Source organism: Aquarana catesbeiana, linkage group LG04 (assembly GCF_042186555.1).
Source record: "Aquarana catesbeiana isolate 2022-GZ linkage group LG04, ASM4218655v1, whole genome shotgun sequence".
Taxonomy (NCBI): Eukaryota; Metazoa; Chordata; class Amphibia; order Anura; family Ranidae; genus Aquarana; species Aquarana catesbeiana.
The window spans coordinates 602,610,549-602,624,691 of record NC_133327.1 but is presented as its reverse complement, the minus strand read 5'-3'; the positions used below and the strand labels follow the sequence as shown (position 1 = coordinate 602,624,691).

General features: G+C 41.9%; 1 protein-coding gene across 2 annotated transcripts in view; it reads right to left on the bottom strand.

Moving 5' to 3' along the window:
• Positions 1-14,143, bottom strand: part of LOC141140751 (uncharacterized) — a 133,920-nt gene that overhangs the window by 56,762 nt on the left and 63,015 nt on the right. For both annotated transcript variants that reach the window (XM_073628217.1, XM_073628218.1), the window contains exon 11: positions 12,709-12,930. In XM_073628217.1, coding sequence (XP_073484318.1) covers positions 12,709-12,930 — 222 coding nt within the window. The remainder of the gene's footprint in view (positions 1-12,708; positions 12,931-14,143) is intronic.

Genomic DNA, 14,143 nt, shown 5'->3' with positions numbered 1-14,143 from the left:
GCATTGATGGGTACAGGTGAGGCTGCATTGATGGGCACTGGTCAGGCTGCATTGATGGGCATTGGTCAGGCTGCATTGATGGGCACTGGTCAGGCTGTATTGATGGGGACTGATGAGGCTGCATTGATGGGCACTGTTGCAGCTGCACTGATGGGCACTGTTGCAGCTGCACTGATGGGCACCGATAAAGTTCTTGTTAATATTAATTTTTGTAACTTAATTCTGCATAAAACATTTAAGTGTCATCTCATGAGATAATTTATGAGGGTGTGTTTAGGGGCGGAAATTAGGGGCAGGTCAGGGTAGGGGTTGGGTGGGGCAACTGGTAGTGAGAAACCCTTAAGGCCTGACTAGTAGCTCAGGACTTGACATTTTGAGCCCTGTATATATAGATATAGATCTATATCTATATATATGTATAGATATAGATCTATATAGATATAGATCTATATATATATATATTTGCAAAAGTGCAAATGTTTTAGGCAGGTGTGAAGAATGCTATATAGAAGGAATGCTTTAAAAATATATACAGCACTTTAATTGTTTATTTTTATCTATTTACAAAATGCAAAGTGAGCAAACAGAAGAAAAATCAAAATCATAGTTACATAGTTACATAGTAGGTAAGGTTGACAAGACAATAGTTCATCCAGTTCAACATGTGTAGGTGTGTGCGTGTCAATGTCGATAATCATTTCCCATATCCCTGTTCTTTAAAATACACATCCAAGAGTCTTTTAAAAATATCAATACTCCCTGCTGACACCACCACTTGTGGAAGAGAGTTCCACATTCTTACCACCCTGACAGTGAAAAACACCCTACGCAGCTTAAGGATAAACTGCTTCTCCTCCAATCTCATTATGTGGCCCCGTGTCCTCTTACACCCCCTGAGACTGAATAGATTTTTTCCTATGCTGGGATCACCATTGAGGTATTTGTAAATCACTATAATTTCCCCTCTCAAGTGTCATTTCTCCAGCGAGAATAAATTTAGTGGTTGTAGTCGCTCCTCATATTTTAGGTCCTCCAGTCCCCTTATTCATTTAGTTGCCATTCTTTGCACTCTCTCCAGCACATTCTTCCTGAGCACTGGTGACCAGAACTCCAGATGTGGCCGGAACAGAGTTTTATAAAGTGGCAGGATTATAGTTCTATCTCTGGAGTATATCCCCTTTTTTGTGCATGCAGGGCCGGTGCTACCACTAGGCGAAGTAGGCAGCCGCCTAGGGTGCACTACCGCCTAGGGCGCAGCCATGGCCTGTGTCTGTCTCTATCTCTACGTGTGTGTGAGCTGGCCCCTGTTCAGTGCTGGCCTGCTGTCCCGGAAAACCATCTACTGTGTGCCGTCAATGTCCCGCTGAGCGCCCACTGTCAGTGTCACATCTCTTCACACAGCACCGCTCCGGGACTCCTTTGCTCCAGTGTGTCCCTCTGCTGCGGCGCTGTGTGTCTGTGTGTGCAGCGGAGGGGCAGGGCTCGGTGGAGATAGGAGCATCGGGAGGTGCAGCATCTGTTAGCTGACCTCCCAGCCAGCGGGGACACCATGGAGCGGCAGGGAACACCTTATCAATACTGCCCGCCCAGCACTGTGGAGATCCCTGGTGTGATGGTCGCTGGAGTGCAGAGGTAAGGAGGAGGATGGATCCTCCTCATCTACATCGAGAAGTGTGTGGGGCATGGGGGGGTGAGTAATGCAGGAAATAGGAGTCAGGTGAGCCAGTGTATGTTTCAGGTAGGTAGGTCAGTATATATGTCAGGTAGGTAGGTCAGTGTATATGTCAGGTAGGTGGGTCAGTGTATGTGTCAGGTAGGTAGGTCAGTGTATGTGTCAGGTAGGTAGGTCAGTGTATATGTCAGGTAGGTAGGTCAGTGTATGTGTCAGGTAGGTGGTCAGTGTATATGTCAGGTAGGTAGGTCAGTGTATATGTCAGGTAGGTAGGTCAGTGTATATGTCAGGTTGGTAGGTCAGTGTATGTGTCAGGTTGGTAGGTCAGTGTATGTGTCAGGTAGGTAGGTCAGTGTATATGTCAGGTAGGTGGGTCAGTGTATGTGTCAGGTAGGTAGGTCAGTGTATGTGTCAGGTAGGTAGGTCATTGTATGTGTCAGGTAGGTAGGTCATTGTATGTGTCAGGTGGGTAGGTCAGTGTATGTGTCAGGTAGGTGGTCAGTGTATATGTCAGGTAGGTAGGTCAGGGTATATGTCAGGTAGGTGGGTCAGTGTATGGGTCAAGTAGGTGGGTCAGTGTATATGTCAGGTAGGTAGGTCAGTGTATGTGTCAGGTGGGTCAGTGTATGTGTCCGGTGGGTCAGTGTATGTGTCAGGTAGGTGGGTCAGTGTATGGGTCAGGTAGGTCACATGTTACAAGGGCAGGGCAAAGGGGGTGGAGTAAGGGGTGGAGCCAAGGGGGCGGCAAAATTAGGTTTCGCCTAGGGTGTCAAAAACCCTTGCACCAGTCCTGTGTGCATGCTAATATTCTGCCAGCTTTGGTAGCTGCAGCTTGACATTGCATGCTATTGCACAGTCTGTCTTCTACTAAGACCCCCAGATCTTTCTCCATTATTGACTCCCCTAGAGGTTCCCCCCCCCACGTGAATAGTTTGTGTTTATGTTCTTAGCCCCCCAAGTGCATTATTTTACATTTCTCCACATTAAACCTCATTTGCCATGTAGTTGCCCACTCCATTATTTTGTTCAGGTCTTTCTGTAAATTTTCTATATCCTACTGTGAAGTTATCAAATCAATATTTGTTGTGACTACCCTTTGGTTTCAAATCAGCATCAATTCTTACACTTGCACATTTTGTACACTTGAACAAACTAATGATCATCAATTTCATATGTAGATTGAAACACAGTCATTAACTGAAGCAGAAACATGTAAAAATAATATTCTTTATTCCTGAGGGACGCATAGCATCTGATGCCATGGAAATACTTCCTGAGGTGGTGCCCGGTAGGGGGGTGGGTTGGTGTTTTTGTGGGGAAGGTTTCTGTTTTTGTATTGAGCCCTGCGTGGCAGAAACTTTGTTCTTCTTGTTATTTTTGCATAAACAATAATAAAAAGAAATAAAAAAAAAAACTGAAACAGAAACAGCTGTGTAGGAAGCCTAAAACTGAGTGAGGAACAGCCAAACTCTGCTACTAAGGTGAGGCTGTGGAAGGCAGGTTCATATCACAGGTCATACAACACGGCAAGACTGAGCACAGCAACAAAACACAAGGTAGTTATACTGCATCAGCAAGATCTTTCCCAGGCAAAGATTTCAAAGCAGACTGCAGTTTCAGGATGTGCTTTTCAAGCTCTTTTAAAGAAGCACAAATAAACAGGCAACACTGAGGACCATAGATGCAGTAGTTGTCCAAGGAAACTTAATACAGCAGATGAAAGACACATCATGCTTACTTCCATTCAGTATCGGAAGATGTCCTGCTGTGCCATCAGTACAGAACCATTGGAAACCAGTGGAACACAGGTACACCCATCTACTGTTTGGAGACGTCTGGCCAGAAGTGGTCTTTATGGAAAAATTGCAGCCAAAAAGCCATACCTCTGACATGGAAACAAAGCTAAGCAACTCAACTATGCATGAAAACATGGGAACTGGGGTGCAGAAAAATGGCAGCAAGTTTAAAATATTTGGCTATAGAAGGAGGCAGTTTCTTCATATGAGGGGCTGGAGAATGGTACAATGATGAGTGTCTGCAGGCAACAGTGAAGCTTGTTGAAGTTCCTTGCAAATTTGGAGCTGCATTTCTGCAAATGGAGTTGGAGATTTAGTTAGGACCAAGGTTTTTCTCAATGCTGAGAAATACAGGCTGATATTTATCCATCATGCCATACCACCAGGGAGGCATGTGATGGGCCCCAAATTTATTCTGCAGCAGGACATAGACCCCAAACATACAGCCAATGTCATTAAAAACTATCTTGTTATATACAAGACATTCTACTATATAGAATCCATATTGACTTGAATAGTGGATTGAATCTATCACGGTAAATCAAAACAGTGGGTAACTATTGAGAAAGAAATAACATCCGTCCTCTTGATCTCTCTTCCGTGGATTAAGCCTGACTTTCGCCCCTCTAGACAAACATTTTCACTATTGACACTATCACTATTAAAAGTTTGGGATTCCACCATTTGAAAGTTTGGTATTTCTTCAACCCCTGGCCCATTTACTCCAATTATGGGTAACCCAGAATTCCTGCTGGGTCTATCCTCGACTAGATTTTTACGATGGACAACTTTGGCCCCTCACCAATTAAACAAGATCTCCAATCAATTAATATAATAGCAACTGCAGAGTGTAACTATCCAGGTCATTGGCTACATTATTTCCAACTTCAGCATTTTTATACCAAATTGCTGGAAACGGACTTACTCCATAGGGATCTAACTCTATTTGAATATCTATGTAATGTACTTACAGAGTACTCTCACACTATATCTAAAATATATGATATACTGCTGTCTCATGCATTCTCTAACCAGCCATATTTTACCAGAGAGTGGGAGAAGGAATTGGGCCATAGTATCACCACAGAAGACTGGAAAAAGTCATTCTTCCTAACCTTTAAATCTAGTCTCTAAACATACATACAAGAAAAAAATTATAAATTATTAACCAGGTGGTATAGATGCCCAGTGAGGCTTCATAGAATATCCTCAAACTATCCTGAAAAGTGCTGGCACTGTGGGGGGGGGGGGGGGGGGGGGGGGGCGAGGATAAAGGCACAATGCTCCAAATATGGTGGACCTGCCCCCAGATTTTAACTTTTTGGGAGAATGTCTTCCAAATCTGCTCTTAAGTTATTGGCACGCCATATCAGAAATCTTCTGAAATGGCTTTACTGTCTATATATCCTGGCTAGGGATGAGCCCGATGTAAGTAACTAAGTTAGACTCGAACATCGGGTGTTTGCCTGTTCGCCGAATAGCGAACAATTTGGGTTGTTCGCGGCAAATTCGAAAGCCACAGAACACCCTTTAAAAGTCTATGGGAGAAATCAAAAGTGCTAATTTTAAAGGCTTATATGCAAGTTATTGTCATAAAAAGTGTTTGGGGACCTGGGTCCTGCCCCAGGGGACATGTACCAATGCAAAAAAAAGTTTTAAAAATGGACGTTTTTTCAGGAGCAGTCATTTTAATAATGCTTAAAGTGAAGCAATAAAAGTGAAATATTCCTTTAAGTTTCGTACCTGGGGGGTGTCTATAGTATGCCTGTAAAGGATCCATGTTTCCCGTGTTTAGAACAGTCCGAGATCACAATGACATTTCTAAAGGAAAAAAAGTCATTTAAAAGTACTCGCAGCTATAATGAATTGTCGGTCCCGGCAATAGACATAAAAGTAATTGAAAAAAACAGCATGGGATTCCCCCACAGTCCATTACCATACCCTTCGGGTCTGGTATGAATATTAAGGGCAAACCCGAACCAAAATTAAAAAAAAAATTGCGTGGGGGTCCCCCCAAATTCCATACTAGGCCCTTTAGGTCTGGTATGGATTTTAAGGGGAACCCCGTGCCAAAATTGAGCTTGAGCTTTTTTGCAAAGAAGAATGGGCCAAAATGTCACTCTCTAGATGTGCAAAGCTGATAGAAACATCCCCAAAAAGACTTGCAGCTGTAATTGCAGAGAAAGGTGGTTCTACAAAGTATTGGCTCAGGGGGGCTAAATACAAATGTATGCCACATTTTTCACATATTTATTTGTAAAAAAATGTTGAAAACCATTTATATTTTTCCATCCAATTCACAATTATGTGCCACTTTGTGTTGGCTTACTATATATATATATATATATATATATATATATATATATATATATATATATATATATATATATAAAAGGGTATATGCAGCGCTAAAAATATAATGTAAATAAAAGTCCACTAATGCTGGAGGAAAAGTCCATTTCCTTTTCAGAACTACCCAGAGTGTAAATCGGACAAATTAAGGCAAATAAAGATATCCTCAACCGCACACTAACACACCGGGCCTCTTACCGCAAGCAGTTGACCCCTAGATAATAGGTGGTCAAACGGGCATAGTATATCCACAAAATGGTCACGTCTCCACCGAAGTAACAGGCACCTAGGTCTTATATAGCCCTCACGTATAGTAAACTCACAGGTTCATACAATAAATAAGGGAAAATGACTCCTTATGGTGCAGTATATCAAGCTAATATGAATTTATTCCAAAAAGAATTCCAAAGTACACACATTTTACATATTAAAAACGAGCATGTCATACGGTAAAAACGATCATATGTTGCCAACCAACAAGATGGCCGCAGTCAGCACAAGTATGGTCCTGACGTCAGATCCCAGGCTTCCCTACCATACACGTGCTGACTGTGACCATCTTGTTGGTTGGAAACATATGATCGTGTTCATATGACCTGTTCATTTGATCGTTTTTACCTTATGACATGCTCGTTTTTAGCATACAAAATGTGAGTACTTTGGAATTCTTATTGAAATAAATTCATATTAGCTTGATATACTGCACCATGAGGAGTAATTTTCTCTTATTTAATGTATGAACCTGCAGATTTACTATATGTGAGGGCTATACAGAGCTATACATTAAAGTCTTCAAAATCACTCGCAGTAATTAAATACAAAGTCTGTGAAACATCAGAAAATACAGCCACAGTATACGATTTATTATGCTAACCTGACTATCCACCACTATGGGTCAGGACCAGTACAGGGTTGTCCAGGGCAAAGATCCAGAGATCGGCAACAGGATAAACAAGTAGATTTTCACTCCAAATGATGCAGAATTAAGTCCTCATGCACACGGACATTTTTACAGCTGCTTTTTTGAGCTTTTTTTGCAGCTTAAAAAGGCCTGTCTATGTTAGTCTATGGCTTCATGCCCACCTAGGCGTTTTTGAGCTGCAAGTGGCATAGGCGTTTTTAAGCTGTAAAAAAAACCCAGGACCAGTGGGTTCTGAGAGACGTTTTTCAGCTGTAAAAACGCTCTAATGCTGAAAAACGCTCAAAAACGCTCAAAAACTTTCAAAAACGTCATTCACCAACGTTTTTTAGCGTTTTTGATCCATTGAAAAAAAAAAAAAAAAAAAAAAAAAAAAAATTTGAAAAAAAAAAAAAAACGCTCAAAAACGCTAACGCGGAAAAACGCTCAAAATCGCTCAAAAACGCTATTGCAAAAACGCTGAAAAACGCTGAAAAAAGTTTAAAAAAATCACTGCAAAGATACTGGCGTTTTCATATCGTTTTTTTTAACAGCCTGTGTGCATGAGGGCTAAGAAGTGATCAGGGGCAAGTTTTACTCTGTCACAGTACTATGTTACAGAAGCTGAGGTAGGAATTATTTAATTAAGCTGCACTTTCATAATAAACCATTACTTCCACTTGGCTACACATTATTGTGGAAAACATAATTGATACATTTCTTTCTATGTATTTCATTAAAAGCCTTTCTAAGCTCAGGCTAGTTTAAATAAACCTGACAGAGGGCTAACAAAATAAAATTAAAAATAACACTACCCCGTGAATTAAGCAGTATTCTGCCTACCTGTTCATCTGCCTATTTGCTAAAACATCACTCTGTAGTAGAGCTCCTGGAATTGATTCAACTCTTCAGGCTGGTTGAATAGTCAATCCCTCCACTGTCCTTAGTTCCCCCCCCTGACCTCTTGAAACTGCAGGACACATTAGTAACATAACGGTTGCTGAGAGAAACCACAATGGCAAATGGGGGACACACTCTTTTACATACTTGGAAGTGTTGTATTGGATCAATGCTAGAAGCTCTGCTACAGAGTGAAATTTTAGCAAACAGGCGAACAGACAGGTAAGTATAATATCTAGGTGAGTCCTAGGGGGATCTAAAAAAGCCAGTTGGTGGTCCTGATCAGAGGATGCGCCCATTATCAACTATCTAAGACTAGGTCGGAGTAATCTGGTTTAAAGAAGAAGTAAGGCCAAAGCTTTTTTGGCCCTACTTCTCCTATGGATCACAAGAGTGCAGCTCATTCTGCAATTCTGTGACCCATTTTCAGCTGATAGCAGACTAAACTCTGCTGTTGGCTGACGTCACTCAACCCGTCCAGGTGCTGGATCGATTCGGACTACAGTCGGGATCCACCCAGATGCCTAGACTGGCAGCTGGCTCAGCATTTCGGGGAGCCACTGGGACCAGCCACTCCTGTCCCCTCCACAGTCCAGTGAGCACTGGAGGGGCAGAGGAGAGAGCCAGTGAGGAACAGATGCAGCATCGGATCAATGCTGCATCCACCTAGGTGAGTATACTATAAATGTGTTTTTTTTTTAAACCCCATACTTCTCTTTTAATGAACATCATGTTTCTTTATTTCACCATAAAATGTGTTTAATGGTTACAAGTTGCCACTTCCTCAGTTCAGGGGCACACAATAATGTCTGGCATAAGTGCATGGCACCATGTTGTCTGGATTATTTAGCAAAGTATAATAACGCATTCTTCACAGATTAGGACCTTTTTTTTCAGAACTTTATGGAGTTTGACTTTTGTTGGCCTTTAAAAACAACATATTCAAATGCCACTGAAAATCTAGAGGAAAAAACTAGCTGGTTATGTCATTACATGGACATGTTTTACCACTTGACTATGTCATGCACTGGTAAATAATGCATTATTGAAGATCTTCATGTTTCAGCACTTAATGGAGTTACAGCAGGCAATTCCTTTACCTTAACAGCAATGGCATTCATGGCTAAGTCTCTGGAGAGACATCAGCACACAGAAGAAATGTACAACGCAATGATGGAAAGTTCTAAAAGAATCAATACGTTGCACATTTAATCATCTCCAGAGAGGCTTTAGCTGCAGGAGAAAAGTGACAACTTTGCACAAACTGGAGGATCTGCAATCTACTGTACAATTTGGATAATTAGAGGAAAGCAGACTCAACATAATGCAACACACAGCAGGGATCTTACTGATACATATTATTTTAATGTGACATGGCCTTATTGTTACAATAATCCTGCTTATCTAGCTAATAATTAAATATTAAATAGTCATTAAATAGTCAATAATTAAGCTAATTAAAACTAATGTTAAATAACAAATTTAACAAAAGAACTGAAGAATTCTATGAAAAGGTAAAAAACAAAAAGAAAAATTTCCAATTCTGAGCTGCTTAGGAGAAATGTACTTGTAAAACAAAAAAATAACATTCTACTGTTTTTTCTTCATTTGAAAGGTGTGGTTTTGAGGTTGAGGTAGGTGCTTTTAGGGTAATTTTGTTTATTTAATTTAGGAGCATTAAAACAATCACCACACATTAAGGCTGGGTTCACACTTATGCCCCGCATCCAATTCGCATGACAGGAGAGTGTGCCCGGCTCTCAATGGAGCCAGTTCACACATCTCCGGGGTGGCCACAGAGCACACCGCAGAAGAGTCCTGTGTGTTTTTAGCTCCATTTCAGGTCCGAATTCAGGCAAAAATTTGAACCTGATTCACCCCTGAAATGGAGAACAGGGATGCAACGGACCCCCTGCTGCGAGCCTCTCTGCGAATAGTGTGAACCCAGCCTAATTGCAAATAAATTTAGTGCACTTGCTTTAAATGACCAAGATTGATTCAACCCCAGTGAATGTTTTATGAAAGTCACATTCACTACTTTATAAATATCCCCCTAATTAATCATTGTAGTTTTTTTTTTCCTTTTACTATGTTGAATGTTTTTTGAGTACTGTTGCAGTAAATATTTTATTTTACATAGTTACATAGTTGGTTGAATAAAGATACCAGTCCAAGCTGAGTTCTGGCTGAGAAACAAAATGTAAAAAAATGGGGGTTATAATAACAGTTCCAGGTTAGTTTAAAAGCACTTCTGGAACTATTTGAAGCCAATTGCACCTGCAACCACCTTCCAGTTGACTTCAATGCATTTAACACAAATGATAACATTTCACTGCAATTTCCTGATTTTGGAATGACAAGATAGTGTAAACTCTCACATTTCCTCATGCCTAGTCTAACATTATTTTTTTTTTCATTTTGGGAGTAAGGAGTGGATAAAACACACAGATCGCTGTCTTTGTCCAATTAGGATACATCCAATCTGGAGACAAAGTGGGAACTAAGAGAAAATTTCTCCAAAATAAGGGGCAATCTGTCTGTTCGCATCTTTGACAATGGCCATCGTAACAGGTGTTTCCATTGGAAGATTCCCCTTCTATTCCTATTCCAGTAATAACTGTACTCATTTGGATTCCCTATCACTTATTGCCCTGGTACCATTAGTAACCAAGACAAAAAGGAAAAAAAAACTGACAATGGTTTCAACACTTCCCCTTCTATGGAAAACTGGAAAAGTAAGATTTGTGTACACAGGAACTCATAAACAGTTGGGTTATACTTACACCCACAGAATGTTAGGACACTAATGAACAGAAAAAACGTAAATCTGCCCACATATAACCCCTCCTCTACTCATTATGCCTCAGTTTTATGGAAAAGCAGTACCAAGGGCAAAGCAAAAAACACAGAGGGGGGGAGGACTCCAAGTAATAGATAAATACAAATCTTATTTTCTTTTTCATCCATTGAGGGACACAGAAATTAAGAACAGCTGGGACATCCAAAAATAGTCCAACTGAGGGGTGGAAAATAACCATTGACAGACCCATAAGAAGGGACTGGGAATGGTCTGCAACTCAGAACTGCCTGGAGGCCCAACATTTAAATCTGTAAACAGATGAGGTTGAGCGAAAAGTGAAACAGGGAAAGCTGCCAATGAGCAAAGGAGAGCGACAGGACAGTAGAGATCACTGCTAAGGGGAATGACCTGAAGAAACATTAAGTCTGAACGAGAGAAAAGCTGTGAAAGAAAGATAACTACCTGATAAGGAAGAAATAGACCAGTAATGTTATGCTGTCAACAGAAAAAAAAAAACACCTGGACAAGTTCCCAGGAGAACAGGTTGCCGGAGAAGATCTTTGACAAAAAAACTGGTCCATAAAGATATAAATTTCACATAAAGATATATGATGCATGAGATTGGAAAAGAACTCAAGGGTACCATCCATTAAATCAGACTGAAAAAAGGGGTAGGGTGCACAAGAGATATCCCCACAAGGGTAGCCAGGGATATAGGGTATACTGCAACCCCAGAATGGTAGAAAGGAAAATCTATCCACTTTCACAACTGGAGGTGTCTCTAGGGCCAGACGACCGATTGAGAATAGCCAGATGCCAATGCATCGTCTGGAAGACAGTGCGGTGGAGAGTAGCACTCTCAAAGTTGTCCAGCCAATTCTCCTATCACAGGGAGGACTCAGAACGAAAGGTCCTGCAACATCTAAGTGTTGTCTAACTCAGGAAATCAACTCAAAGTGGGATCCTCTGATGAATAGGAAGCCATTTGTTCCAGGGAAGCAGACTGAAGCGCCAGACATGGGGATATCCCAGCAAATGAGGTACCACCAGGGACGTTTAGACCATAGAGACTAGCTGGATGTGCTTGCTTGATATACGTCACACGTCCCAGCATTGGATCGATGCTCTGTCTATCAAAGTACCTGGGCCAAGAGGCGGGGCTGTATGTGACGGCGAGCGCGGGGAACACTCGACAATTACAGTAATAAGAAGAGCCAGCAAAACTGTAATCCTTGAAGTGCCGTTTATTGGTACATCAAAGTGACAATAAAACAATAAAGCTGACGCGTTACGGCAATAGCCTTAGTCGTAGCTCCACAATTACAGCGTCATTTCCCGTTCTCTGATGATCCAGCCGTGCTGATTTTTCTGTTTTTTATTTTGGCTACACTTAGGCTTTAAGGTCTATACTGTTTTAATATACTACTTTTCTGCTATTCTTTAAAGTGTATCTAAACCCTAAAACAAAAATTCAATTAATTGCAGCTTAAAGGGGTTGTAAACCCTCATGTTTTTTCACGGTAAATCCTATACATTAAGGTGAAAAAACTTCTGACAGTGACTGGCCCCCTAGCCCCCCGTTTTACTCACCTGAGCCCTGTAATTCCCATGGCGGAGATGCGCTCTTCCTCTCTGCCCGTGGTTCTCGGCTCTTGATTGGATAGATTGATAGCAGCGCAGCCATTAGCTCCCGCTGCTGTCAATCAAATCCAATGACGCGGGCGATGGGGGGGGGGCGAGTCCGGCATTCTGCACTTCTCCTAGGGGGTTTTACGATGCAGGGAGGAGCTGATATCGCCGACAAGAGACCCCAGAAGAAGATGATCGGGGCCACTCTGTGCAAAACGAACTGCACGTTGGAGGTAAGTATGAAATGTTTGTTATTTGAAAAAAACAAAAAACGAAGCTTTACAATCATTTTAACAGCTACTAGATATGGTGATTGCAATAGTTTTCCCTTTTTACCTTTATTTCTAGGGTGACAACACTCACTCACTGTACTGTTTATATGGATAAGTATCATTGTAACCCTATGCTGCTCTTTTTTATTTGGACTATAAACAAACGTAAGCCACAATAAACTACATTTTTGTTCAGCAGAAAAACTGATCTGGGCTTGGTAGGCTTTTATTTGTGTATTAAATGCTTTGTATTAAGGAAGATTTTAATGTGTTCCAAAATAGACTGAGAGTTTTTAAAAGTTTTTTATAAGGTCTGTCTAGTGTTAGATCTTGGAGTGGGGGGTGGTCTCCTCTTTATACTCCTTTCATGCCTCCTAATGTGATCTTACCTTGCCTGCCTGCTTGGATTTCCAGGCATAGAGGTTCTGGATGTAGTCAGCTCTGCTAGACTGGCGTTGCTCTTTCAGCTGGTGGTATTCCATGTCTAGAGCCTTCAGCTGCTGCTCTAAGCTTGGCCTTCCAATAAAGCCATGTAGCTTGCAAATTGCTTGAATTTCTTCATCTTTTCCTCTGGCTTTAGCACTGCAAATATCTGTTCCCTCGTCTTCATTCTAAAATGGACACAACTAAAGTTAACAATTGCAAATCACAAGAGGTTGGCAAGAACAGAAAGCAAAAATAAAACATTCTAATTGTCAAAGATAGTGATCACATAGAACGATTGCATGTTTTCATATAGGGAAAGCTTGGGTCAGTCTTCTCTATGTATATGGGTCACCTTATTGTGTGATTACAGTCATCAAAACATTTACAATTGTATATGCTGTACACATGCTCTCCCCCCCCCCCCCCCCATTTGGCCCTTTGAGGTCTCGAGACTAGGTCTCCATGGGTTATTTGGGCACATTGGTCCATTCTTCCTGGTATACCAGGGAATTTTGGTTTGCCCTGCAGTTTTTTTGTTGCTGCAGTGCCTCTGTTTGTGTTGCTTTGTTGTTTTCTTTTTTTTTCTTTTTTGTTTGTTCTTTTGTGGAATTGCACAGAGCAATGAATTGCACAGAGCAGCCCTGAGCCTCCTCTTCCTGAGTCCCCCTGCCGGCACTCCTAGCTTCTCCCCTCCGGCGAGTGCTTGCTATGGGGACACTGGTGCTGGCTCGCTCCCAAGCCTCACTGTCTGCATCTATTGACACAGACAGTAGGGCTCAGCCCCACCCCCTGTTCCTCGTCACTGGCTTTGATTGACAGCAGCAGAAGCCAATGGTTCCTGCTACCTCAACAAAACCAGTGAGACCAGGAAGCGAGGGATGAGAATAGCTGCAGAAGGACACAGCGCTGGATCGAATGAGGGTGCAGGTAACTAAAAAGGGGGGGGGGTAAGAAGGGTATTCTATTTTTAACCTTAATATAAGGAACGCATTAAGGTAGAAATATTTAGGCTTAAGGCTACTTTCACACTGAGGCGTGCGGGCGCTGGCGGTACAACGGCGCTAAATATAGCGCCGCTTTACCGTCGTTTTAGCGGCACTAGGGGGACGGTTTTAACCCCCTGCTAGCGGCCGAAAAAGGGTTAAAACCGCCCGCAAAACGCCGCTGCAGCGGCGCTTTGCGGGCGGGTTTGCAGCGCTGCCACATTGTTTTCAATGGGAAGGGGCGTTTTAGGAGCGGTAAATACACCGCCTCAGTGTGAAAGGAGCCTTAGAATCAATAATCACTACAACTTTCTTAGAACAGAAGTGTGACGAACCCTTGTCCTCAACAGGATTATGTCCGCCATAAATGCTTCCCTTGTCCAGAACCAGCACTATCCAAGACCCTTTAGCCCAC